We start from the raw sequence: 25,611 nt of genomic DNA, 5'->3' as shown, positions 1-25,611 counted from the left end.
TGACTATAATCCCTTATCACACACATATACAGAGTCCTTAATATATACGGCTGCCGTAGCACGAGATCTCGCTCGCGGGCGACAGTCGAGCATCAGCCGGTAAAATGCTGCCTACAACAGCGGAAGAAAAATGGATTATGAAACCTATCTTAGAGAAAATGTTGAGAGTGCATTCTTCCGCTTGTATACACGCTTCAAATCGCGAGAATATGTTGTCAGTCACTCGTCTAAGCTCATCAACTGAAATTCTTATTCCATGCTCAATATTAGCCTGAAGTTCCTCTAAAGTGTGTGGATTTGTGCGAAAAACTTTGTCTTTCAAACTACCCATAAATAAAAATAACATTTCTTGCGATATCAAGCTTGTATACATGCGAAAGACGACACTTTCAACAGCTGTAAGGTAGGTTTCATAATCCATTTCTGCTTTCGCCGTTGAAGGCAGCATTTTACCAGCTGATCCTCGACCTGTTACCCGGGAGCCAGATCCCATGCTACGGCAGCCATATTTATTAAGAATTCTGTATTTTGTGTGTGTGTGTGTGTGTGTGTGTGTGTGTGTGTATGTGAGCAGGAACATAATCTTACTAGTAAGTTTCGCAGTTATGATTAGAGCTCTGAAGTTCATGCATTTATGTATTTATTTTCAGTGTCGACGAATTAATACGAACTATGTTGAATTTATTACACATTACCTTATGCTGCATACACCTGTTGGTTTTCGCGTTTCTTACGAGTGCATCATAATATCAGTATGTTAAAGCCTGTATGGCTACAGCATATTCAGATGTACATTTCTTTACTTTCTTTACTTTCACATTATACGAAGTAGGGTATAAAGAAGTATCATGATGCCTCAAGAAATCTATTCCAAGATTTTCGTGTAAATATGTATATATTCAGCAACATTGACAACGAAAAAACTGGTTTCTAACATGCCGTCTTTATTTGTCTGTGTACAGCTAGTCTGACTCTTATAATAATAATAATAATAATAATAATAATAATAATAATAATAATAATAATAATAATAATAATGATTTATTTTAGCTGGCAGAGTTAAGGCCGTAAGGCCTTCTCTTCCACTCAACCAGCAAAACTCTTCACTGGGTATGGGGGATAACTTGGGAACTGACGGGCACGAAAACATGCAACCCAATCTTGCAAACAAGGAGTAGACAAACAGAACAAGGGGAATACAAGGCGAGCAAGGGAAATGATGAACAAGGGGAAGACAAGGAGAACAAGGGGAAGACAAGGTCAAAACAAAGATAACAAGGGGAAGACAATGAGAACAGGGGCAAAACAAGGAGAACAAGGGGAAGACAAGGTCAAAACAAGGATAACAAGGGGAAGACAATGAGAACAGGGGCAAAACAAGGAGAACAAGAGGAAGACAAGGAGAACAAGTGGAAGACAAGGAGAACAAGGGGAATACAAGGAGAAAAAGAGAAATATAAGAACGAGGAGAAGACAAGGAGAACGAGAGAAACGTAGGAAGGCAAGAAGAAGAGGAAGGCAAGGAGAACGAGGGGAAGGAGAGAAAGATGAAGAGAACTAATAAAAGATGAGAACGAGGATAGGACGAGAAAAAGAGAAGGAGAACAAGGAGAGGACGATGAGAGCGAAGAGAGAGCGAGGAGAACGGAAAAAGACAAGAACATAGAAAAGTCGAAGTGAACAAAAAACAGATGAGGAGAACTAGGGAGAAACGAAAACAAGGAAAAAACAAGGAGAACTAGGGAAAGACGACGAGAACAAGGGAAAGATGAGGAGAACTCGGCAAAGACAAGAACTAGGGAAAGACGAGCAGAACTAGGGACACACGACAACTAGGGAAAGACGAGAACTAGGGAAATACGAAGAAAACTAGGCAAAGACAAAGGGAACTATGGAAACACGAGGAAAACTAGGGAAAACGAGAACTAGGAAAAACTAGGAGAATTAGGGAAAGACGTCAAGGATTAGGAAAATACGTCGAGAACTATGGAAAAACGAGAAGAACTAGGTAAAAACGAGAATTAGAGGAAAACGAGGAGAACTAGGGAAAAACGAGAACTAGCGAAAAACGAGAACTAGGGAAAACGAAGAGAACTAGGGAAACGAGGAGAACTAGGAAAAGATGAGAACTAGTGAAAGAAGAGGAAAACAAGGGAAAGACAAGGAAATAATGGAAAGACGACGATAACTAGGGCAAGACGAGGAGAACTATGGAGAGACAGGGAGAGCACGTGACAGACGAGAACAAGTGAAGGGAAAGGCGAGAAGAACAAGGGAAAGACAAGGAGATAATGAGAAGAAGAGGCGAACAAGAGGAATAGGACAGCCGTTCATGTAGATTTATGGGTTGTGACTGGAGACTGGCACTTATGTATCCACACGTAGTTCTACGTAAAGATATGCAGCATAGTAAAGCTATACGCCTGTCAATTTTTTTTTCGAACTATTGAACGAATTTTGTTCATATTCAGTAGGCTTACCTAAGAGACAATTTTCCCGGAAAAGATGCACATGAAATAAAATAAAGTTTAGTAAAATACTAATCAAAATACACAATGGCAATACAATATAAGGCAAAGCTACTGTTTTTTTTTTTTCATACCGTTCCAGGTTCAAGCAAGCCACATTTGTTTGGCACAAGAACTTTCTTACTTTGGGCACGATGCTGTAACCAGGGTTCTTTTATAGCAGCATGCTTTTTTTAACTTGGTTATTTAACGACGCTGTATCAACTACGAGATTATTTAGCATCGATGGAATTGGTGATAGCGAGATATTTGGCTAGATGAGCCCTAGGATTCGCCATAGATTACCTGACATTTGCCTTATGGTTGGGGAAAACCCCGGAAAAAACCCAACCAGGTAATCAGCTCAAGCGGGAATCGAACCTACGCCCAAGCGCAACTTCGGATCGGCAGGCAAGCGCCATAGCCGACTGAACTACGCCGGTGGGTATCGTGCCTAGTTTTATCTTGACAGCCTCATCAGTGGGTCCTTGCGCGTGGGAAATGTGTTCTGTTAGAGATCCCGCTACTTTCAATAATTTTGCAGGATGCATCACGAACGAACGCACTCGTACAAAACACACAAAATACAACAAAATCACGCACTTGACACCCAAACTGCTGACATGCTAATTAAGAATAAGTGAAACGGAAAAAAGTGGGTAGGAGGTGTTAGGGCCAGGAAAGTAGGGATAATTGGCAATACTTGTGCAGTAGTTCAATGGAAAAAAAAAAGCAGGGAGTGGAAGTTTTGGTTTCTCCATAGCTACTCCTTATGAATATGCAATGTCGTCTCGCTTCACTTACCTTTCTTCTCACCATAATCTGAACACACGCTCTCGTCATGAAACAATACTAACAATACCATCCCATCGCACCTCCTCATACTCATCTTCTTTCACAATAGCCCTGCCAAGACTCTGGAATTCGCTACCTGCTAGCATCAGGGACTGTCGAAATAAAATTGAATTCAAACGCAAACTTACTAGGCACTTGGTCAGTAATTGATTTCTTGTAAATAGTTTCTTTAATCTATCACAAAATATTTCAATATTTAGTAATTTCATCACTATACAATTTTGTTATTCTAGATTTAATTTGTAATCCAGTAAATATAAAATATTCTTTGTTTCTCTATGATAAATGATCTAGCTTTAATTATTCAGGTAATCTTTTCGTACTTTCATTTTATTGTAATTGTAATTGTAAATTTAATACTAATTGTAATGTTATTTGTAATTGTAATTATAAATTTAATACTAACTAATTTTATTGTTCATATTGTAGTTGGAATTCTTGGTAGAGGGGCAGAGAAGGCCTGACGGCCTTATCTCTACTAGGTTAAATAAATAAATACTAAATACTAATTTTCAATCATCAAATATAATATATGCTGCTGATATAACCATAAAATATATGTTGACAAATAAAGAATCTAGAATCTTATTTTCATTTACAAAATATGCATATTTGAGTGTTTCTACAAAATCCTGAAAATACGCTACAATATATACTGTACGTACGATAGTTTATTATATGAAGAAACGCCTGAAATATGCAAAAATTTGCACGGTTAACTTTGCACGTTCAAAACATGTAAAAAAAAACATTTTCTTGTAACTTCCAACTGGCCACTAAAAATATGCATTTGCATACGAAACCTAGCCCTACGACCAACTTAGTTATCAGGTCACAAACCTAGTGTTTTGGAGACAGGACGAATAGGAAATTACATCAATGACTCAATAATCTACCACCATTTTCGTACGAATTCATTTACGAGTACCTTACGGGTCAAATTAAACTGTCACTGAATAAACGTTACTCTGTATATGTTAGACGTTAACAGAGACTTTTCTTAGTCAACTATAGTAATGAAAGTAAGACAAAGTAACTGAAGTCTGTATGATAACGTAATATATATTAAAACTTACTGATTCAAGTCATGTCATACTATTGTACCAATTGAAGGGTTCAGAGCCATAGTGGGCCAAGCGCCATATATTAAAAACGAAGAAAACAAGGGCTAAAATTAAGTGATTACCATAATGTAATGAAAACATATAGCAAGTAATATAAAGTATGAACATTAAAAGTAAATGGCATGTCAATCTTCATTAAACTATGGTATTCAGATAACTTTAAACCTTGCTTTCTCCGTTTTTAATAAATGGCGCTTGGCCCACTATGACTCTGAACCCTTCAATTATAAAGCAGTCAATAATATTAACACATTTAACTGATCATCTTTAGCTACATTTATTTTACTAGTTCTTGAAATGACTTTACTTTTTTACACAGCTTTATGAAGGGTTCCATCACGCACATAATGAACGCTGAGACAACTATGGACAAAATCATCAAAAGCATCATTTTCATACTGCAACTTGGTGGAATTCTTTTCCTGCTTATATTTTTTGGTGAAACATTACTGCCCATCTATCCCGTACTGAAGGTTCTTTATTACATATTACGCAAGATTCTGCCGTTCTAAATTTGTACAAGCAAATATCTATAATAAAAATTCAGTTCAATACCAATAGAGTTGTTTTCTTCAAATACAGTTAGTCCTCACTTTGGTGATATTAGTATAATTATAATATCCACTGAAAGAATAAAGATTTTTCACTCCTGATTAATACTTGCTCTAAGATTTAATAAATATAGGTCTAGTCCCTATTCACATGTAACAGATTGATCATCCTTATGGGTTTTAAAGACAACTTTTATATAAAGAAGTCATGTTATAACTCTCATTTGAACTGTATGGAGCAACTGTACTTCCATCTAGCGGTCGTTACCAATCGACAGTAGCGATCCTGGTGGTTGTTCTCTTTTATATTTTTCCATTTCATAATGGCCAATCTGATAATATACTATGTGATCAGAGATCTAGCTTAGAGCTAGCAAATACCTTTTAGGTCTAGTTCTAAGTAAAGTTATTTCCTGCGTTACATGGGCCGAAAGTGAGGTTTTAAGTATGAGTTGATATATTTAAGGCCAAGCTTCAGGTGAGACCGGAATTTTGAAACGAATATTTGAAAAACTTTCGCCCTCGTAACGTACAATATTTTCGTTCATACTATGTTCAACACCTCTGATTCAGGTTCTGCTCCAAACAGCGTCACTCCTCAAACTAAAGGAAAACATCTCAGAGAAGTTCTCAGAAAACAATCATTCCAGTCATGGTACCAGATCCCACAAAGGCAAAGGTGTTTGAACATTTCAAGAATGCCCCAAAACCAACTCCTAGATCTCCTCTAAAAAGTGTCTTTCGTCCCCGGAATACATCAATGCCATCAAGATGTCTTCCAACGTCACAGCAGTGAGATCTGTCCCTGGCAGAACCTTCAGTACTACCCGTTGTCGCCATCCCGGCTGCAGCGAGACTGAAACACTTGGCCACATACTGGGGTTCTGTAAGAAGGGAGAGCTACTGCGTAACAACAGACACCATCGTGTCCGTACAGCAATTGCCAACCTGCTAAGAAACAGAGGATGAGAAGTACATGAGGAGATTCATTGTGTGTCTGAAGATGATTCTCATAGAAGGGTCGATATAATTGCCATCAATAGAAGAACCCAGAAAGCGATGGTCTTAGACCTTACCGATTTGCTTTGAACGAGACACGAATCAAGCATTGCAGATAAATGATGACAAGCGAGCTAAATATGTACCTTGTCTTCCATACCTCAGTGAAAAATATGGCATTTTACTTTACAACTGAGATGTTACAGGCTTACTATTTGGAGCGAGGGGTTGTTTACCAAAATTTACATGTAATATCCTTAAATCCTTTAAAATTCTCTTTTATGAGGTTCAGAGGATTGTAATGGAAATTCTGAAGGCCTCTCTTCAAATTCTCACTATAATCTATATGTTAACACGTAAATTTTTTACGTACAAATCGAATTATTATTTTCCCTTTATCTTTTATGTTTGTTAATTCCGGATCCCAGTGGTCAACCTCACTTGAGGACGGATGATTTGAAATAAATCTTAGTAGTATTATCAGGCAGTACATCTCACTTGACGACATGTGTCAGGGGAAAAACAATTGATTGTGGGCTATTCAACTGAAGTCTGATTAGTGGAATATGTAGTTAATCGGCGATGTATGCATTGGAGGGGAAAGGAACTGCCCATTCTACCCTATTATTTCCTGGACTAGTTGCCTCGTAAGTGATGCCTTATTGGTTTTACTTATGAGGTTCAAATTTGTCTTCGGACAGTTGACTAAACAACAACAACTATATTCAAGTTCCTTATTTTTTATCTAAATAATATTAAGATTGACACCATTAATGAAATAATCGATATCATTCAACAATCAGTCGATATATGTAATAATCATGGAGGGAAATTCAGATGCAAAAATTGATTTTCCACAAAATATTTTAGGTAAGTCCTAGGAAGCAATGGAACAGATGCATTATAGGGGCCACCATCATACGCAAAAAAGGTCAGCGGAAGTAATGGTTCGATTACCATTTTTAGTATGTATTCGATAAGTATTAAAAGCTACCAAATTTTTAAAAATTGTGTAACATCCGTGCTCCATCAAACACGTAATAATTTAGTAAATGACAGGTGATAATAAATTTAGTAAATAAACAGGAGATATTTTGCAGTTGTCAACAACGAAATAGAAAATCGACATTACTTACGAGACTACCTAATACAATAAAACTCAAGGAGTACGCAATATAACGGACATTCCCAAGTAAGTACGTAAAATTAAAGGAATACACGAGACACATTTGCAGTTGTTCATAGTAAAAACATAAAGAAACGCACAAGACAAGTCCCATTTTTCGTTATTATTATTATTATTATTATTATTATTATTATTATTATTATTATTATTACGGAAAAATTGAAGGAGTACGAGTACAAAAATATACAAGAGAAGGCACAATTTCAGTCAATATGTAAACTCAGAGAATCGCATAAGGTACTAATGAACTCTAGAAAGCAAAGTTAAAGGGGTACCCTACAGAAGACAAGGCAAATTTTCAGTTGTTACTTCAATCAATATTTGAAATAATTTGAATACATTTTGTTATGATACCTTCTCCAGCGCTTCTGATTTTCTTTTCCTAAACATGTAGCTTGCAAGATCATTAAAAAAAAATCCTCTTGTCTATTGTATTCAGGTAAGGAAGTTTTAACGTGCCCCTAAGTACTTCCTATTGTATTTGTATGAGCGCCTGTAGCCTTTGAGCCTGTAGCCTTTGACAAATTCATATTTGTGAATCACCAAGAGATGTTGAAAACCATGTTTTGATAAATTTTGATACCCTTTCCAGCAATCTAACATAATTTGTGTTCTTGGCGCAATCCATTCTTCGATAAGACCAATAAGAGTATCTTCACATCTGTCGTGCACAGCTACTAAAAAACAATTTCCATTTCTCCTTTCGACTCAACCAAAAACCACTGTCCTCCCACAAAATAATCTCGATTGTATTTCCTTCTACTAAATTTTGATTAGTCGATTTTAACAATTTTACCAATTCCTCCAATTTTGTCGCTATGTAACTCAATGTAATCAACTACTATTACTTCTTCAATAAATTGTTTTCAGTCACTGACTATAATATTGCTAGCCAATAATATTCATTCATAATTTGTATATTTGTAGAAGCATGCAAGTTAAAAACATAATTTCTGCAGTGTTAATTTGCTCAACGCGAACCAACTTTATTGACTTTTTACGGCCACAAACATTACAACACCAAATGAAACCATATCTTTCATCACTGTATTTCTTTAAAGTCATCTGAACATTACATTATCCGCATATCATTTCATTTTTGCTGACACATTGAAGCGACAATCACACAGAATTGCTTTGAACAAATTTTGACTCATAATTAAACACATTAGAAATGTTCTATTTATGATGCAGTACTCACAGCGCATAGGTTGCATTTCATACCTACAGGCATTTTTTATTTTATAAAATTCTGATATTCTACAATTACTGCCGTTATTTCCATTTTGAAATACAAGCCAGCAATATAAAACTGACTGTTCATTTAGAAGTTGGCAACATTTTATATCGATTGTAACAATAATAGATATCGATAGTAACATTCATACCATTCAACCAATACGGAGATTGGCCCCTATAATGTACCTATTCCGAAACGTCTGTTGAAGAGAGACGAAGACACTTTACAACGAAGAAAAATGATATTACGAGATTGCGAACATACTTGCTAGCTATCTCATGTAAAATAATGAGAACAGATAAATGCACTGCGTATTGTAACATAATAAAGAAAAAGTATTAGGTAAAGTGTGCAATTTATGTGAACAATAATACTGCTATGTGGAAAACGTACACGCAAAATTAAAATACAGAGAACTAAGGTTTTCTACGGAAAAAAGTTCTGGGTACGTATATTTATTGTGATGTACTACAATGCTTTTCTTGTTTCTAGACGACAAACTGAAATAATTTTTCTTAAATATTTTCGTTGTGTAATTGAAATTTCCTCTTCTCAGCTTAAAATTGTCTAACTTATATTAAAAAAAAATTCTAAACTGTCTTTTAATGACAGAACTTACGTTTCAGTAGGAAAGATAATTTAGAAAATTGAATTGCGTGGGTAATTCTATTGAAGAGATTTCTGCAATCCACCAATAAATCCTACGACTTTTTAAGATTACCTAACACGAAATGAATTTATACAGGTTAAATAATTAAATTATTATATAGATTTGTTTGGTGTCAAGCCTATAAAATGCCTTGTCATTTTCTTCGACTTGAACGGTATAGGATATATAGGTAAATTCACTAATAATCAAATGTAATATTTTAGGTCATTTTGTTATCTGGAAGAAAGAAATGTTGTTGTTTTCTAATGCCAGGCGTTTGACAATAAAGTCATTTGACCTTTTGCACTCCAATATTTTTCAAAGATATGGAAGAAAGAAATTGCTTTTTTCGCAACTTCTAAGCTGCTAATAACTGGTTAATTGAATTTATTAGCCTATTTTAACTATGACATTTACAAGCCTGACAGTATAAAAAATGTTCAATTTTCGAGGTTTGTTCCCTTCAAGGACAAAATTTAATACTTGTACTTTCGATTAAAAGATATTTTTACATACCGGTACCAGTTTGCGTTTGTTTAAAGTGGTTCACTATTAATTTAGCTATAAACATTCCAAACATGGTTGCACTTAAATATATAAATGTCTGGAAATGTGTGTGTGTTTTATTTAAATATTTATTTATTTATTTATTTATTTATTTATTTATTTATTTATTTATTTATTTATTTATTTATTTATTTATTTATTTATTTATACAGAATAAATAAATATTACTGGTACAGTACATAATTAAATTATATATTTTTCTACAGTTTTGCTTATTGCATCCGTTTTTATCGATAGATACGCTTCGATTAAATGAAGATATTTCATTTAGATAAAGTACCATATAGTTTCAATATTTAACACAGTGAAGATATTTAAGTTGTTATTTTAACAAGTTTAACAATATCATTAGGGATAATGCATCTTATGCTAATCAGTACTAATATAATATATTTAACATAAAAAGTTTGTCTTGACGGAAATAATATCCTTTCATTAAAAATTTAAATGGTGTGAGGTATAAAAAAAGACGATTCTCCCCGTTTTTAATCCAGGTCTGTCCAATTAATTCCTTATAAATGAAAAATGTTCCGCTGTTGTACAACTCCATTAACCCCTTATGGACGCAGTATTTTAAATATGCACACGATTTCTCTCCATTTTCTGTAAGAAATATAAATAAAATGAAGAAAATAACGAGAAGCAATTAATATCTAAAATCGGAATAACATATTCATTACTGCTCTTACAGCTGGGAGTGTAAGTTTATTAATTAAACAATCTTCCTTCCACATTACGGTTCCGGTGGATGATCAGCGAACTAACGTTTTTCGTATTCATAAACCAGTGTTAGCGATATAATATGATATGAATACTGTACAAGTAATCAGTCGATAGCCGGGGCTAGTTTAGCACGCTCGTAGCGCAGGCTAGAAAAATGTCTATGCATAGCACCCCTGGTGACTAATCCAGTTCGATGAACACTAGACAAAAAAAAAAAAATAAATAAAAAAGTATCTGTAACTTGTATGTTATATACCAAATATTGGAGTATTATTTTCTTTTTCTCTTACATATGTGTCATCCTTCTAAAAGTTAGTACAGGTACAGTAATTACAACTATATTGTAAAATAATTTCAAGTAAAATGGGTCAAAACTGGACATTAAGTAAAACGGATGGAATGGTTGGGATAACACTATAAAACGGACTTACGGTCACCTTACAGTATCAGCCACCATTCTATTGTTTGTTCTTAAGTCGCTATTATAATTGTCATCTATCACAAGAATTAAAATGAACGGAATTGTAGCGTCAATGCGATGTGCCAACGAAATTGGAGATCATAAAAAAAGTACGAAATAAATCATAATTCTTGATTCATTCACTTCAACACTTGTATGAGTATACCACTAATGATAATGTTAAAACTTGTTAAATTAAAAACTTTTGATACTGACCTGTGTTTTTGTTGGTTATTTTACGACGCTTTTTCAACTGCTATGGTTACATAGCTTCTGAATGAGATGAAGATGATAATGTGAGCGAAATGAGTCCAGGGTCCAGCATCAAAAGTTATCCAGCATTTGCTCTTAATGGGTTAAGGAAAAACTTCGGGAAACCTCAAGCAGGTAACTTGTTCCAACCAGGATTTGAACCTAAGCCCGCTCGTTTCATGATCGGGAATGCTGACCTGTGTTAACTAATGGAAACTTAATAAGGTATTTTACCTTTGTGGCTAGATTCGGCGTTGCTTTTCGCCATTACCAAACAGTCGAGTGAGGTTTTCCGCGTTCTTCTCGTTTATTATATTTATTAATGGTTTATTTTACGATGTTTTAACCAACTGCTATTGTTATATACAGGGTGTTTAAAAAATACGGGGCACAATTTCAGGTATGTATTTCCCACATGTAGACAATCAAAATAGTTCATTACAACACGTGTCCGGAAATGCTTCATTTCCGAGCTATGGCCTTCACAACATTGAAATTCACCGGAACGTTTTTCTTTCCGCAGGTCGTTGTTCAAAATGTCCACCTCCTGCTTGAATACAGACTTCACATCGATGTCTCACTGACCTGCCAACACGATTCCAAACTCCAGGAGTATTGCGTATGTCCTCAAAACATGCCACAATTCGATTCCGAAGGGATTCCAAATCAGGCACCGGAGACGAATAAACCAATGATTTTAAATGGCCCCACAAGTAGAAATCGAGAGGGTTCAGATCAGGTGAGCGTGGAGGCCAAGCAATTGGGCCACCTCTACCTAACCATCGATCAGGAGAGTTAAATTTTCCATACTCGCACAGACGATAATGGAGACGTACAAATGTCTTCCAATCTGGACATTGTCGCTGTGGGTACCTCTCCTGGTACAAACGACGAGCCAGCGCAGCATTGCCGTCTGCCTTACCGCACATGAAGTATATCTCTGCCAGCTCTTGATTTGAATACATGTCGCACAGTCTAACGCCTACACAACACTGAATGTAACCTTCGCCTCGGAATGAACTGTCAGAGTGCCCTCTTAATGTCTCCTTTGACGGCAACGACCTGCGGAAAGAAAAAACGTTCCGGTGAATTTCAATGTTGTGAAGGCCATAACTCGGAAATAAAGCATTTCCGGACACATGTTGTAATGAACTATTTTGATTGTCTACATGTGGGAAATACATACCTGAAATTATGCCCCGTATTTTTTAAACAACCTGTATAGCATCTGAGTGAAATGAAGGTGATAATGCCAGCGAAATGAGTCCAGGGTCCAACGCCGAAAGCTAAGCAGCATTTGCTCTTAATGAATTGAGCAAAAAAACTCAGAAAAAATCTCAACCATGTAACTTGTTCCAACCAGGATTTGAACTCGGACTCTCTCGTTTCACGGTCAGATATGTTAACCGATACTCCACAGCGGTAGACTGGTTTCTTTTTGCTGGGTGTTAATATGGGGAGGAAGAGATGTGGGTAGAAGTGAGGATGTGTTTGCGATTAATAGTGTTGTGTCGAAAAGAATGATGATGATGGTGATGATGATGATGATGATGATGACAATAATAATAATAATAATAATAATAATAATAATAATAATAATAATAATAATAATAATAATAATTACAAATGGCTTTTAGATAACGCGAAGGTTCATTGCCGCCCTCACATAAACCGCCATCGGTTCCTATCCTGAACAAAATGAATACAGTCCCCACCATCATATCCCACCTCTCTCAAATCCATTTTAATGTTTTCCTCCAATCTACGTCTCGGCCTCCCCAAAAGTCTTTTTCCTCTCAGGTCTTCCAACTGACACTCTATACGCAGTTCTAGATTCACCCATACGTGCTACATGCCCTGCCCATCTCAAACGTTTTGATGCAGTTTTGCGTTATGTAACTTTCTCCATTCTCCTGTAACTTCATCCCTCTTAGCCCCAAATATTTTCCTAAGCTCCTTATTCTCGAACATCCTTAAATTCTGTTCCTCTCTCAAAGTCAGAGTCCAAGTTTCACAACCATACAGAACAACCGGTAAGCTAATACAACACTGTTTCATAAATTTTCTAACTTTCAATTTTTTTTTTAAGTAGACTAGATGACAAAATCTTCTCAACCGAATAATAGCAGACATTTCCCATATTTATTCTGCGTTTAATTTCTTTTCGAGTGTCATTTATATTTCTTACTGTTGCTCCAAGATATTTGAATTTTTCCACCTCTTCAAAGGATAAATTTCCAATTTTTTTTAAAATTTCTATTTCGTATTATGTTCTGGTCACGAGACATAATAATATACTTCGTTGTTTCGGGATTTACTTCCAAACCTATCTTCTTACTTGCTTCAAATAAAATTTCCGTGTTTTCCTTAATAGTTTGTGGACTTTCTCCTAACATATTCATGTCATCCGCATAGACAAGCAGCTGATTCCAAACCATCTCTGTTTTCCAGGACTTTCCTAATTGCATATTCTAGAGCAAAGTTAAAAAGTATCTCCTTGCTTTAGCCCAGAGTGAAATGGAAAAGCATCAGATAGAAATTGGCCTCTACGGACTCTGCTGTATGTTACACTGAGACACATTTTAATTATTCCTATCTTTAATAAGGGGTAAAAGACTAACTAGTATCTTTCGAGGAATATCACTTTTATTGACATGGTACAAAATTTTGTCCAATATTCTTTGGAGAAGATTAACTGCGTATGTAGATGAAATTATTGGAGATCATGAATGTAGTTTTAGATGTAATAGACAGAGTTGCCAGACGTCCTGGAATTCCCGGGATTCTGGATTTTAATGGTGTGTCCTTTGTCATGGATTGAATTATATTTGTACCGAAATATCAAAAAGATTGAAAAAAAAAAAACAATTATTTGCTGATTTCAGTAACATTATTTTTAAAATGCCTTAATAATTTTTATGCTCGACCATGCCGAAATGTAGTAATTATACACCTGGTAGCAGACCTTTAATGCATGTCATTAAAGTACACCTACTCATTAATGGTCAGGTCTTTCAGCCAATGACGACTCAGGTTACAACTGTTCAGCCAATGACAGGTCAGCTTTGTACCGTTATAAAACCGCAAGTATCGATTATTCTCGGATATGCAATCGAAAGAGAATTAGCGAAAAGTCACGGAGGCTGGAAATCCAATACTGTCGCAGAAGGTTATGTTCTGTTACTATAATAATTAGCGTTAATTGTAAATAATATTCAAATAAATTCCATTTGTCATTTCGTTTTTCAATGTCGAATTCAATAATCAAGGTTATAATATTATAATATTATCAAGTTTAACGGGACTACGTCAAGGTCAATGACATTATTGTTCCTCGGAAAAAATCAATATTTTCGCGCCTGCGCACATCTCACAATTCACGACCTAGAACAAGGTCACTTCCGATCTTGTCAGTTACAAATAAAATGTATACATCTGAATACCGGTAATTTCAAGTTAGAAATATGGTCGAGCATAAAAAGTCGTATGAAACTCGCCTATAATGGTAATTAAGAAGCTCGTATGAAAATTATGAAACTCGCTTGCGCTCGTTTCATAAATATCCATACTCGATTCTTAATTACTATCATTATAGGCTCGTTGCATAATGTACTATTAAGACACTGTCCAACCTATGTTCAATGTTGTCAATGCCACCTGTGGTTGTAATGAAATAAAAACGGTAATACTATAGTACAGTATGTATTAGGTACTATACGGTATCTTTATTCTTTACTCTTTTTGGAAATTGATTTATTATTGATAGGATTTAAACACTGTATCATGTATTTTTTCTGTATAGGTAAGGCTGTCATATGACATTATTTTTCAGACTCTATCAATACTTCAAAGGAAATTTCATGATCTAGCAAAAAATGTAACAAAATTAAACGTTTAGGCCGTATGTAATTAGTTTAAATACAAAAAACGAATAAAATCAGTTGTAAGCTTATTACAATTGATATTTCAGATGTGTAGTCACGTTGAGATATGCAGTAAGTTATCATGACTTGTACTGGATTCCTGAGAGAATCTGGCAACCCTGGTAACAGATCGACTATTGATAAGATTTTTTGTATTCGACGATATAGGAGAATAATAATAGTAATAATAATGTATTTATTCTGGCAAAGTTAATGACACCTAGCAAAAAGAAACTGGAAGAACGCGCAACATCTCACTAGAATGTTTGATACCGGTAATGGCGAAAAGCCACGCCGAACCAGTCACAACAGTGAAGCAGGCTACCTTATTAATTAACACAATGCAATATCAAAAATTGTTATTTTAGCATCATCATTAGGGAAAATGGATTTTTTTGCACTTGCGTTACGAAGAAAGATAGGATTATTTACGTAACCTACTTGGCTTCTAGTCAAGTCATACAAAAGAAATTGAGCGGCGACGCCAATTTCGTACGGGAATAAGGGTGGAAAGTTGCTGTGAAAGTGGTGGCTGGGTGAGAGGCAGGATTACACGCCTTTCATGTAGGCCTAAGCGTTTTGGTAGGTATCTACTCATTACACAGGTAGAAAGCGAGTTTTCTTAAGGTCGAGGATCAGCGACAGGTTAGGTTTAGTTAATTCAGGTTAGTTCAGGTATGCCTTGATATACGCATTTTGGTCAGTAGGTGTGTATGGATTAGAGATGGGTAAATAAAGCAGGAACAGTTTTTTTTAACTGTTACATAATTGAAACTGTTTCGATACGAAATAGTTTCGTGATATAATCTGTTCCAACTGTCCCAAAGAGTATTACACTGCTCCAGTGATCACTTCAATGTTCCACATGGTTCCAAGAGATAAACAGTTCAATTTCTAAACAGTTTTCCTCTTCTTTGCTGTCTGCAAAGGCCACGTGTAGCGCTATCATTGACCTTCAATCGAAAGTAGATATAGGCCTAATATTATCCATGTTCCACATGGCCTTCGTGCAACAGTAGTCTACATAGGCGCGCAATTTAATTGTATGAATCAAATTCCCTAATAAATCTGATATTATTAGCTATCCATTGATGGAGAATATGTCTATGGTGCCCTAATATAATGTTAATTATTAATATTCCGTGAAAAATATCATCGGTTAATGTCATCGTTATTAGAGTTATATGCATTATTTTTACTAAAATCGATTCATTTTGAATTGTAGTTATTTACTGTATCCTTAACAGTAACCTACGAAAAATGACTTTCGTTGTAATAATACACTGAACAGTTGATTTAAAGACGATTCAAACAGCGTATACCGAATCTCACCGGTCCGGTGGCATCAATGACGTCACGTTGCAGCGAAATAAGGAACAAAACTGCTGGAAGGATCGATGCTATCATGGCGACTGTACAAGTTGTTGTCTGTGCTATGCTAGCAAAATTTTGCGAAATTTTCGTACTCCCATCTCGTTCAAAGAAAAAGAGCATAACCAATTTATTTCTTGAACCAATAGTAATAACTGGTCCGTTGACATGTTCGCTCATAAGCCATGAGCATATTGTTTTTACGTTGTGCTCATTACAAACAATACAGCAGAACTAAAGCAGAACACACCGCCATGACACAACAGTGCACGATGTTATTCGTCCGCTAATTCCCGCCCTATACAAGAACCAATCAGATTCACTGATGGCGGCTGATGGAGTCTGCCACCACCTCTGCAAGTTGATGGCACCGGTGCGACACCAGTGGAGCATCAAAGACGTCATCGGTGGAATTCGGAACACCGTGATGCCATCGGATTGCTCACCGGTGAGATTCGGAATACGCTCAAAGGCTTTGAAACATGTTCCCGAAGCAGATGAGAGGTTCAAACAGTTCGAACACTTGGAACAGTTGGCACTGATGTTGTAAACATATCCTTTTGAAACTGTTACTTTTGAACAGCTTCGTTCATGAAACAGTTACAGTCGAAACTGTTTCTTAAAAAGAACAGTTTATCCCATCTCTCTAGTATGGATTGCTAGCGCAATTGTAAAGGAAATAAATAAGACAGCAGAACTATACTGGTAACTTCACCCCACAAGAGAACTCTTAATGAACTCCTTGCTTAGTACGAAGATCTTCAGAACAAATACACAAAAGAAGTTAGTTGCTCATACTATGAATGTTACATTAAGAAGAAATGGAGCGTAGTTGTGTGAGAGTTGCGGAGGTCTCGTGACTTGCGAGATACGCTCGAGCACTCAAAGCACTTTGCGAGCTGAGTGAGGAGAAAGCGACTCAATTTTTCGATAATATTTTATTCAAACTTCAATTTTGAAATTCTGTAGTTAGCATGACCAGTTAATTTCTCGTACTTTTTGTATGCTTTGGCAATGTGCGTAATTTGAGGAGGATCTCGACAAGCGCTCATTAATAGTTCCCTTCCAGTTTAAGTAGCAAGTGAGGACAGAATTTGAAATGACAAGCATTTTAAAGAGATCAAACAATTTTAACTCCACTTTAAGTTTCAGAACTTGGTGGCAGAAACAATTAATATTCTGTTGATCTTTTATACAATTTCTCTCTCTTAAGTAAAAGAAAAGTATTCTGTAATTACAAATCTATTTTTATAACCAATTCCTTCACTAACGCTGTATACAAATTGTATATTTGAGCATATCAATAAATAGATGGAGAAAAATGGTAATATTACAAACAATGAATTTATTTACAGTGTTCAATCCATTAACTTGAATAATAAAGTCACAAAAAATAATAAGAAAAATATTCCAGGAACTCCTGAGGTACGATTAATAGCAACAGCAAACAGTTGGTCATTTACTATTAGCATTAAACCAGAAATTAGAATGCAGTGAAACAAAATAGAAGAAAAAATTAAACTACAAGGGATGCAATGAGACTCAAAAACACACACACATATGCAAGCGAATTTACTGATGAGGAAAGACATGATACACCAATGTAATTTTAACTCTATAAGTGATGTCTATTAGATAGTTATTATCTTATGTTATGCATAAGTGCACGAATAATTTCATAAATCTTTTCTACAGCCAATATGTCTAGAAAAAGTAGTGAGGACTCATTGGAAACTGAAGAAGTTCAGTCTGTAACAACAGAGTCAAAAAATCAACCTGCAGATTCTGAAAATAAGGCTACAACGACAGACTCAGAAAATCGGCCAGCAACAACAGAACCTTCAATAGCACAACCAGAAAGTCATCCCCCAAAAGCAGAAAGTCAGCTTCTCGCAACAGAACCTGAATGCCAACCTCTATTAACAGAATCTGGAAGTCAAAGTCTGTTAACAGAATCTGAAAGTCAACTTGTACAAACAGAACTAGAAAGTCAACCTGTAGGAACAGAAATAGAAAGTCAACCTCTAGTAACAGAACTAGAAAGTCAAGTTCTAACAAGAGAATCAGGAAGTCAATTTTCGGGGTTAGATTCATATGGTCAACTTGTAAGAATATCTTCATTCCCTCCTCCACACGGTCCACTAGACATCAAGACTCAAGCAAAGGAAATGTTAATGAAATTACGAGCACAGATTTCAGGATTTGTAGACAGGGATGAACAAGTATTCACCTTCTTGAACCTGTGCGGTGTACTTCTTCAGCAAATTACGAATGCTGTATTTGCCTTGTTTGAGATATTCTTAGCCCTTCTACCAACAACTCTGGTTATAATTTATGTCATGAGGTAAGATGTTTTATCAAAGTCCATTTCCATTAGAGATAAACATTTTTCTGAAATTAAAGATTAAAAATGCCTTCTAACCACACGATTCACTACCGGTAATTATTTTCTAAGGTTCATGTTGAAGAATTACAATACAATAAACTGTATTGAATTTTATTTAATAATTATGAAAACAGACACAAACCATCGTCAGAAGTTAATAAGTACTAACAACTCAACACTTCTAAGATCGCAAAGAGAGAACATTTTCATAACCTTCCATGCAATTATAATAATCTTTCGACTATGGACGCTAGAAAATCCAAACCCTTGTAATGGCGAAAAAAATGCTTTCAGGACATTTGGTCCCGCCAGAAATGTCATTTCCAAATTGTCCTTTCCAGAATGTCCACTCAGAAAAAATGTCCAATCTCAAAATGTTCTCGTCTCTTACTTTTAAATTGTAATTGTGCACTCATTGTCTTTTATTGTTGTTAATGTTGCTTAGTGAATTCAATATTGTAATAATGCAATCTTTCTAAAATGTGGCCTTAAATTTAGGTGAATAATGATAGAAATTATTTACTTAAAATAAAAATAAATGAATTCTGAGTTATGGTTACTATTCATTCAATAAGAACAAAACTAGACGATCCTGACGCTGCGAAGACTGAAAGTATGTAACGCACGGTGCATTACTAATTCTAACTTAGGAAATATACGGATTATTCAAGATAGAATAGGTATCACCAAGACAATCCCAGTGTAAGTGGACAAGTACGTAAAGCAGTGCATGGATTGAAAAGAAGCGCTGAAGATAAACTTACAGCAACACAGGCACAAGTATTAAGAATAGTCCTTGGGAACATTAATGACGAAAAAGTTTTGCATATGTTACCTCAGAGGAACACTCTGAAGAGACAGATAAATAATTATGTAGTACAGAACAAAAGTCAGCCTCCAAATCCAAATTCTATGCGAGATTTTGAAATTCCTCCAGAATACCAGGAAACCAAATGCGGTAAACGATTTCTAACGTACTAATCTGGGCCGATGATGAAGAAAGAATACTTATCTACACAATATTTGAGAACTTAAGGCATCTAAGTGCAAGTTCTACAATATTCTCCGATGGCACTTTCAAGACTGGGCCAACGCAATTCATGCAGACAGGTATTTACTTTACAGGGAAATGTTAATGAAATTACGAGCACAGATTTCAGGATTTGTAGACAGGGATGAACAATATTCTCCGATGGCACTTTCAAGACTGGGCCAACGCAATTCATGCAGACAGGTATTTACTTTACAGGGAAATGTTAATGAAATTACGAGCACAGATTTCAGGATTTGTAGACAGGGATGAACAAGTATTCACCTTCTTGAACCTGTGCGGTGTACTTCTTCAGCAAATTACGAATGCTGTATTTGCCACTCAAGAGCAAAAGATGTATGGAAACATACAGATGTCTACAGTAAAGTGCGGAAAATTGCGCGAGTAAGGCTTCTGACCATCGACCTTTCGGTGTATGTTATGAACTTTGAAATAGCCAACATCAATGCAGTTCGAGAGATATTTCCGAATGCTCGTGTACGTGGTTGCTTGTTTCACTTTTCACAATTCCTGCGGAGGAAAGTAGCTTTGAAGGTCTCGATACATAGTACGTAACATTGGTAGTGCAACTCGCAAAAGTGCATCAATGATATTTGGTTTGCCGTTTGTGCCAGTCGATGACGTTCCTCAGACGTTTGATTCTATCGCGAACTATACAAAGGGAATTTGGATGACCTTATTGAGTACGTTGAATGAACATACGTTAGGGGCAGGCGTGGGAGAGATAGAAGACGAGAGCCCGCGAGATTCTCACCCTCAACTTGAAATGACTATTATGCTGTCATATTTATGACAGTAGAATGCAGGACCAATAATATTGTGGAAGCATTGCACAGTAAATTCTAGAAGTTGTTTCTTTATGTAACGATAAACATTACAAATTACACTATGCCTGTCTGCGATTGTTTGTTCAGTGTTCCAACCAATAGTTAAGAAGTATAAATATTGCAACAAAGTAGCTACTGTACTCCTAATGGAGTCGCTTACAATTTTACTCGAGAAACTTCTTGAACCTGATTTGTTGGGGCTAAAATACTATTGGTGCGAATGCTTAAAAGAATGTAGAGTCATTCTTAAGAAGTGAGCTCATTCTAATACAGCTAGCTTTTGATAGTATCACAAAACAAGCCGCATGTTAACATAATGATCAGGGCGGTAGTAGTACTTTGTGGCTTGTCCTCTTGCCTTAACCCTTTCTAACCCAAATTAAATTTACAAGCAATCCATGTTGAAACAAATAGCTGTATTAGGACCAATTCAGTGACCAAGTTACGGGAGTGGCAACATTTGAAAATGTATTGAAATAGAAGTTATCCAGCAAAATTTACCTTCATATGTAACACACAAGTATATAAATGCTATAAAGTTAATTATTGCCATATGGTATCTATAGGTAAAAAAGGGTTAATAACATCTTCAAATCGTATTTTCATTTAATTTATTGTAGTCCATAGATCTTACATCAGCACTGTATCTTTGAGATGTGGAATAATAAACAAAAAGTGACTTAGCTTGTTGTTTCCATGGGGCCTTCATATACGAGTAATACATAGTAAGCAGATTAATTCAATTTACAAGCATTAACACCATGTATTGTGGGTCCCTATCACCACGACATGGCGTGTCCTCAGGTTGCGGATAGAGGAGACGGCCTCCAGATATGGAGGGTAGCTGTGAATATATTGAATAAGCAGTCGTGGACAGCCGATAAGGGGTGGGCCTCCAGCTTGGGGGTTGGGCGAAGGGCTAACAACCCATCACAGTAAAAAAACAGCTTGTTACGAATCCATACAATAAGCCTCGGAATAGGACTGATTCTCTGGCACGACCACAGCAAAGGAATAAGGTTTTGAGATTTGGCACTTGGAATGTAACTAGTCTTTATAGAACAGGAGGGGTAACATTAGTAGCAAAAGAACTAGCTAGATATAGAATAGACTTCGTGGGAGTACAAGAGGTTAGGTTAGATGGGAATGGCATATCACAAATAGGAGATTACTTGTTGTAATATGGGGAAGGAAACAATAATCACCAATTAAGAACAGGATTCTTTGTTCATAAAAGAATGGAAATATAAAAATTGGAGATTTATCCTTCGAAGGGGTGGAAAAATTCAAATATCTTGGACACTCAGGAGGAAATTAAACGCAGAATAAATATGGGAAATGCGTGTTATTATTCGGTTGAGAAGCTTTCATCATCTAGTCTGCTGTCAAAAAATCTGAAAGTTAGAATTTATAAAACAGTTATATTACCGGTTGTTCTGTATGGTTGTGAAACTTGGACTCTCACTCTGAGAGAGGAACATAGGTTAAGGGTGTTTGAGAATAAGGTGCTCAGGAAAATATTTGGGGCTAAGAGGGATGAAGTTACAGGAAAATGGAGAAAGTTACACAACGCAGAACTGCACGCATTGTATTCTTCACCTGACATAATTAGGAACATTAAATCCAGACGTTTGCGATGGGCAGGGCATGTAGCTCGTATGGGCGAATCCAGAAATGCATATAGAGTGTTAGTTGGGAGACCGGAGGGAAAAAGACCTTTTGGGAGGCCGAGACGTAGATGGGAGGATAATATTAAAAATGGATTTGAGGGAGGTGGGATATGATGATAGAGACTGGATTAATCTTGCACAGGATAGGGACCGATGGTGGGCTTATGTGAGGGCGACAATAAACCTTCGGGTTCCTTAAAAGCCATTTGTAAGTAAGTAAGTAAGTAACAAGCATTAACAATTCATCAGTTGAGTAGACGTTACAAATATGGAGAAATTTTGTTAATATCTAATTCTATCCTAAACTTTTTCTCTTAATCCCTTAAAGCTTGAGGAAAATTAGGCAGTGCATTGAAGACTGTAATACATGAATTTGTGAACATTTTTTTTATAACAATTGAAACAGTGTATAAATGGAGATCTTATTTGTGTCCTGTATTAAAATTGGAAATGTTCTGATTAGCACTGAAGGTACCTTGATTAACATTTAACATAATAATCAGGGAAAGAATGTACTCCCAGGGTAAAGTCAACATTTCAAAATTATGGAAAATCTTTTTACAGGATGTTCTTTTATACACACCTGTTCTCATTCTTAGGACTTCCTTTTGTAAAATATGTTTAGCTTTAGTTCAGTTAGTCAAGAATGTTAATCCACATTTCATTATAGAGTGAAAGTCTATGCCATTTTAAAGGTGTTTGTAATGCTAAAAGATCTTAATGCATAACAGGCAGAGTTCAATTTAGGAATGTTTTATTTTTTCCAGTTCAAGTGTTTATCCAATTCGAGATCAATTTAAATTTTATGTAAAATTTATTACAGTGTTTTTATCAACATTAAGTACCAGTACCGGTACTAATTTATTTACACTAAACCAGTTGTTCCCAAACATCTGAAGGCGCGACATATCCTTGGACGAGACTTCTATTTGCAGTCCCCCCCCACTACTGAAACGATTCTGACTCCTTTCGAAAAATGCAAATCCACGTAAAATTGCAAACAACTGTAATTTTACCAAAAACCAGTGGATACCACCCAAAGTACGGTTTTATACAACATATATACTGTATGTGAGGGGAAAACTCACTGAAACATGCATCTACCGATGAAATGATAAAACTATGTCCTTTTTTTCGCAGAACATAGATAAGTTTTGTATCAAAAAAATAACTCAAGCTTGTCAAAGAAGCTCTTAAATTTTTGATAACATTTGTAACTTCGTATTTATGAAAAATAAGTTTCTGGTCTATGACTGTCATAAAAAGAAAGCAAAAAATATCCTTGAAGTTGTAAATGATATCACCGTGTATGTATCGAATACTTGTCCAGATTTGAGAAGCTGCCTGTCCATATGTCGGCATACAACCGCTCACCGCCTGACAACAGATTATGTTAGGTAGATGTCTGCATAGAAACTCTCTGTACTTACAAAGTTGTTGGTTAAGTACAGATTTATGGAAATATAAAGTAAATGTGATTGAGTATCCTGTTCTATTCTTTATTGCAAGACATAATACTAATTCAAGTGATGACAGCAAATCCAGATGACTTCCATAGGTTATTTTCTGCTCTGGAACTAAAGGCTGTTTTATTCTTCAAAGATAATGCAGTAAAACAGTAACATAGCCATGAATTATGGAAATATAGTAGAAAGATAGTACCAGTAAGACATAACGAAAAATATTGCCACAATACTTAAGCTTAATGGTAGGTCTATGCAGTACCAATCTGGTTAATGAAAAAACTCTAATATGGTCAGGGCATTCTTTTATTAAATTTATCTGTAGTTGGATTACTGGCATTATATTACAAGAAAGACTATGATAAAATTAAAGATTTAATGTAATTTTGTGTTACAGATTCTTCATTGATGCTTGCATCGAAATACTTGAGGAAACGAGCATTGCAAATATAATTATGAAGATTGTTATATTATTTATGGAAATGTTCTTCATTATTACTGTCCTTTCTTTCATGATGACTGTAGTGTTTGCTCCACTGATGACACTAGTTGGAATTATACTTCCACAGTTATTACGTTTATATTATTGGTGAGGTCATTATGTAAAGAACAATACTGTATTAAACAAAATTGTGACGTTAAAATGAAACAGTTAACTTCTTTACAATATTATTTTATTTTATTCTGATTCGATATCTTACAAATAATAGTCTCTGAACAATTTAGAACTTAGGTTATGATTGTCCCTATACCAGTACAACAAGTCAATGAGATAATTTCCTCTCTGACTTAAAAAGTAAGCTTATACATCGCTAGCAAAGGTTATCATATACTAAGCTCTGAAAGTTATTGCATACAAAGTTTATCAACTCCACTATATCTGAACATAATACTGCTGTACGAAACAAAACGGATTACATGAATTAAAAAAATCGTTATGTTTTATGTATTTTTTATTTATAAGTCTATTCCTATGTTCAGTTATTTGTTATTTGATTTATGTTTTGTGTCAAAAGTAACATATATCTGCTAAATAATCAACTTCCAATAAGACGAAGCATATCTCTCGTTTATCTCCAAAATTTGACAGTTTCCAAGACTTCAAGGTAGTATTTATAGTCTATTATGTTCTTGTTCAAAATATATTAGTGAGTGAACTAAAGTACTGTACTGAAAATATTGGTAGAGACTGAGACAAATAGGCTATGCTTCCTTTGCAAATCACAAAGAAATTATTGAGTATAAGGAAATAGGGCTGTTGATACTAGAATAAAATGAGTGATCAAAATAAATTATGCTATTGAGAGTACCAATATGAAGTAAAAATGGATTCTATTTTACTCTTGATATGCAAATACAGAAATATAAAATGTTATGTAAGGTGAAAGAAAGTTTCAATTTATAACAATTTTTTTTGCAGACATCATCCAACATCCAAATTACAGATTTCTCTGTACCGGTATTAGAAGTTCAAGGTAATTTCTAACATAGACCATTAGCCACCGATATGGTTTGTTTATTTTCAATAGCCCAAAGCCAAATTCAGACACTTCTTTTATTACCGTACCTTCAATTATGGAACTAAGTGCTGACTAGAGAATTCAGCAAATATTTAAGATAGTTTGTCAGCGAGATGATTGTCACACAGGCACCATTTGGGGAGGAGACAAGGGGGCAATTCCCCCCATCCCTCGAGTTTAAGATTTAAAAAAACAATAATTGAGTAGTAGGTACTAGTAAAAAATGCAAAAAATGTGAGAACTGTACTTTTAATATTAAAATACTCCACTTTTATAAGGGCTTAAGA

The 25,611-nt window shown here is 35.4% G+C and overlaps 1 protein-coding gene across 1 annotated transcript; it reads left to right on the top strand.

Annotated features, from left to right (window-relative positions):
• The first annotated feature begins 8,669 nt into the window (after nt 1-8,669).
• LOC138695318 (uncharacterized) lies at nt 8,670-24,428 on the top strand. Its single transcript, XM_069819743.1, has 3 exons — nt 8,670-8,907; nt 18,103-18,751; nt 24,202-24,428. The coding sequence occupies exons 2-3, from the start codon at nt 18,108-18,110 to the stop codon at nt 24,395-24,397; spliced, it is 840 nt and encodes a 279-aa protein (XP_069675844.1). The 5' UTR covers nt 8,670-8,907; nt 18,103-18,107; the 3' UTR covers nt 24,398-24,428.
• The last annotated feature ends 1,183 nt before the right edge of the window (nt 24,429-25,611 follow it).

The sequence above is a fragment of the Periplaneta americana genome, chromosome 2 (assembly GCF_040183065.1).
Source record: "Periplaneta americana isolate PAMFEO1 chromosome 2, P.americana_PAMFEO1_priV1, whole genome shotgun sequence".
In the NCBI taxonomy this organism is placed as follows: Eukaryota; Metazoa; Arthropoda; class Insecta; order Blattodea; family Blattidae; genus Periplaneta; species Periplaneta americana.
This window is presented reverse-complemented; position numbering and strand designations above follow the sequence as displayed.

Excerpts from the sequence above, each read along its gene's own strand:
- LOC138695318 (XM_069819743.1), top strand. The coding sequence starts at position 18,108 with ATGTCTAGAAAAAGTAGTGAGGACTCATTGGAAACTGAAGAAGTTCAG. Across the intron at positions 18,752-24,201 it reads GTTATAATTTATGTCATGAG|ATTCTTCATTGATGCTTGCA; the intron begins GTAAGATGTTTT and ends TTTGTGTTACAG.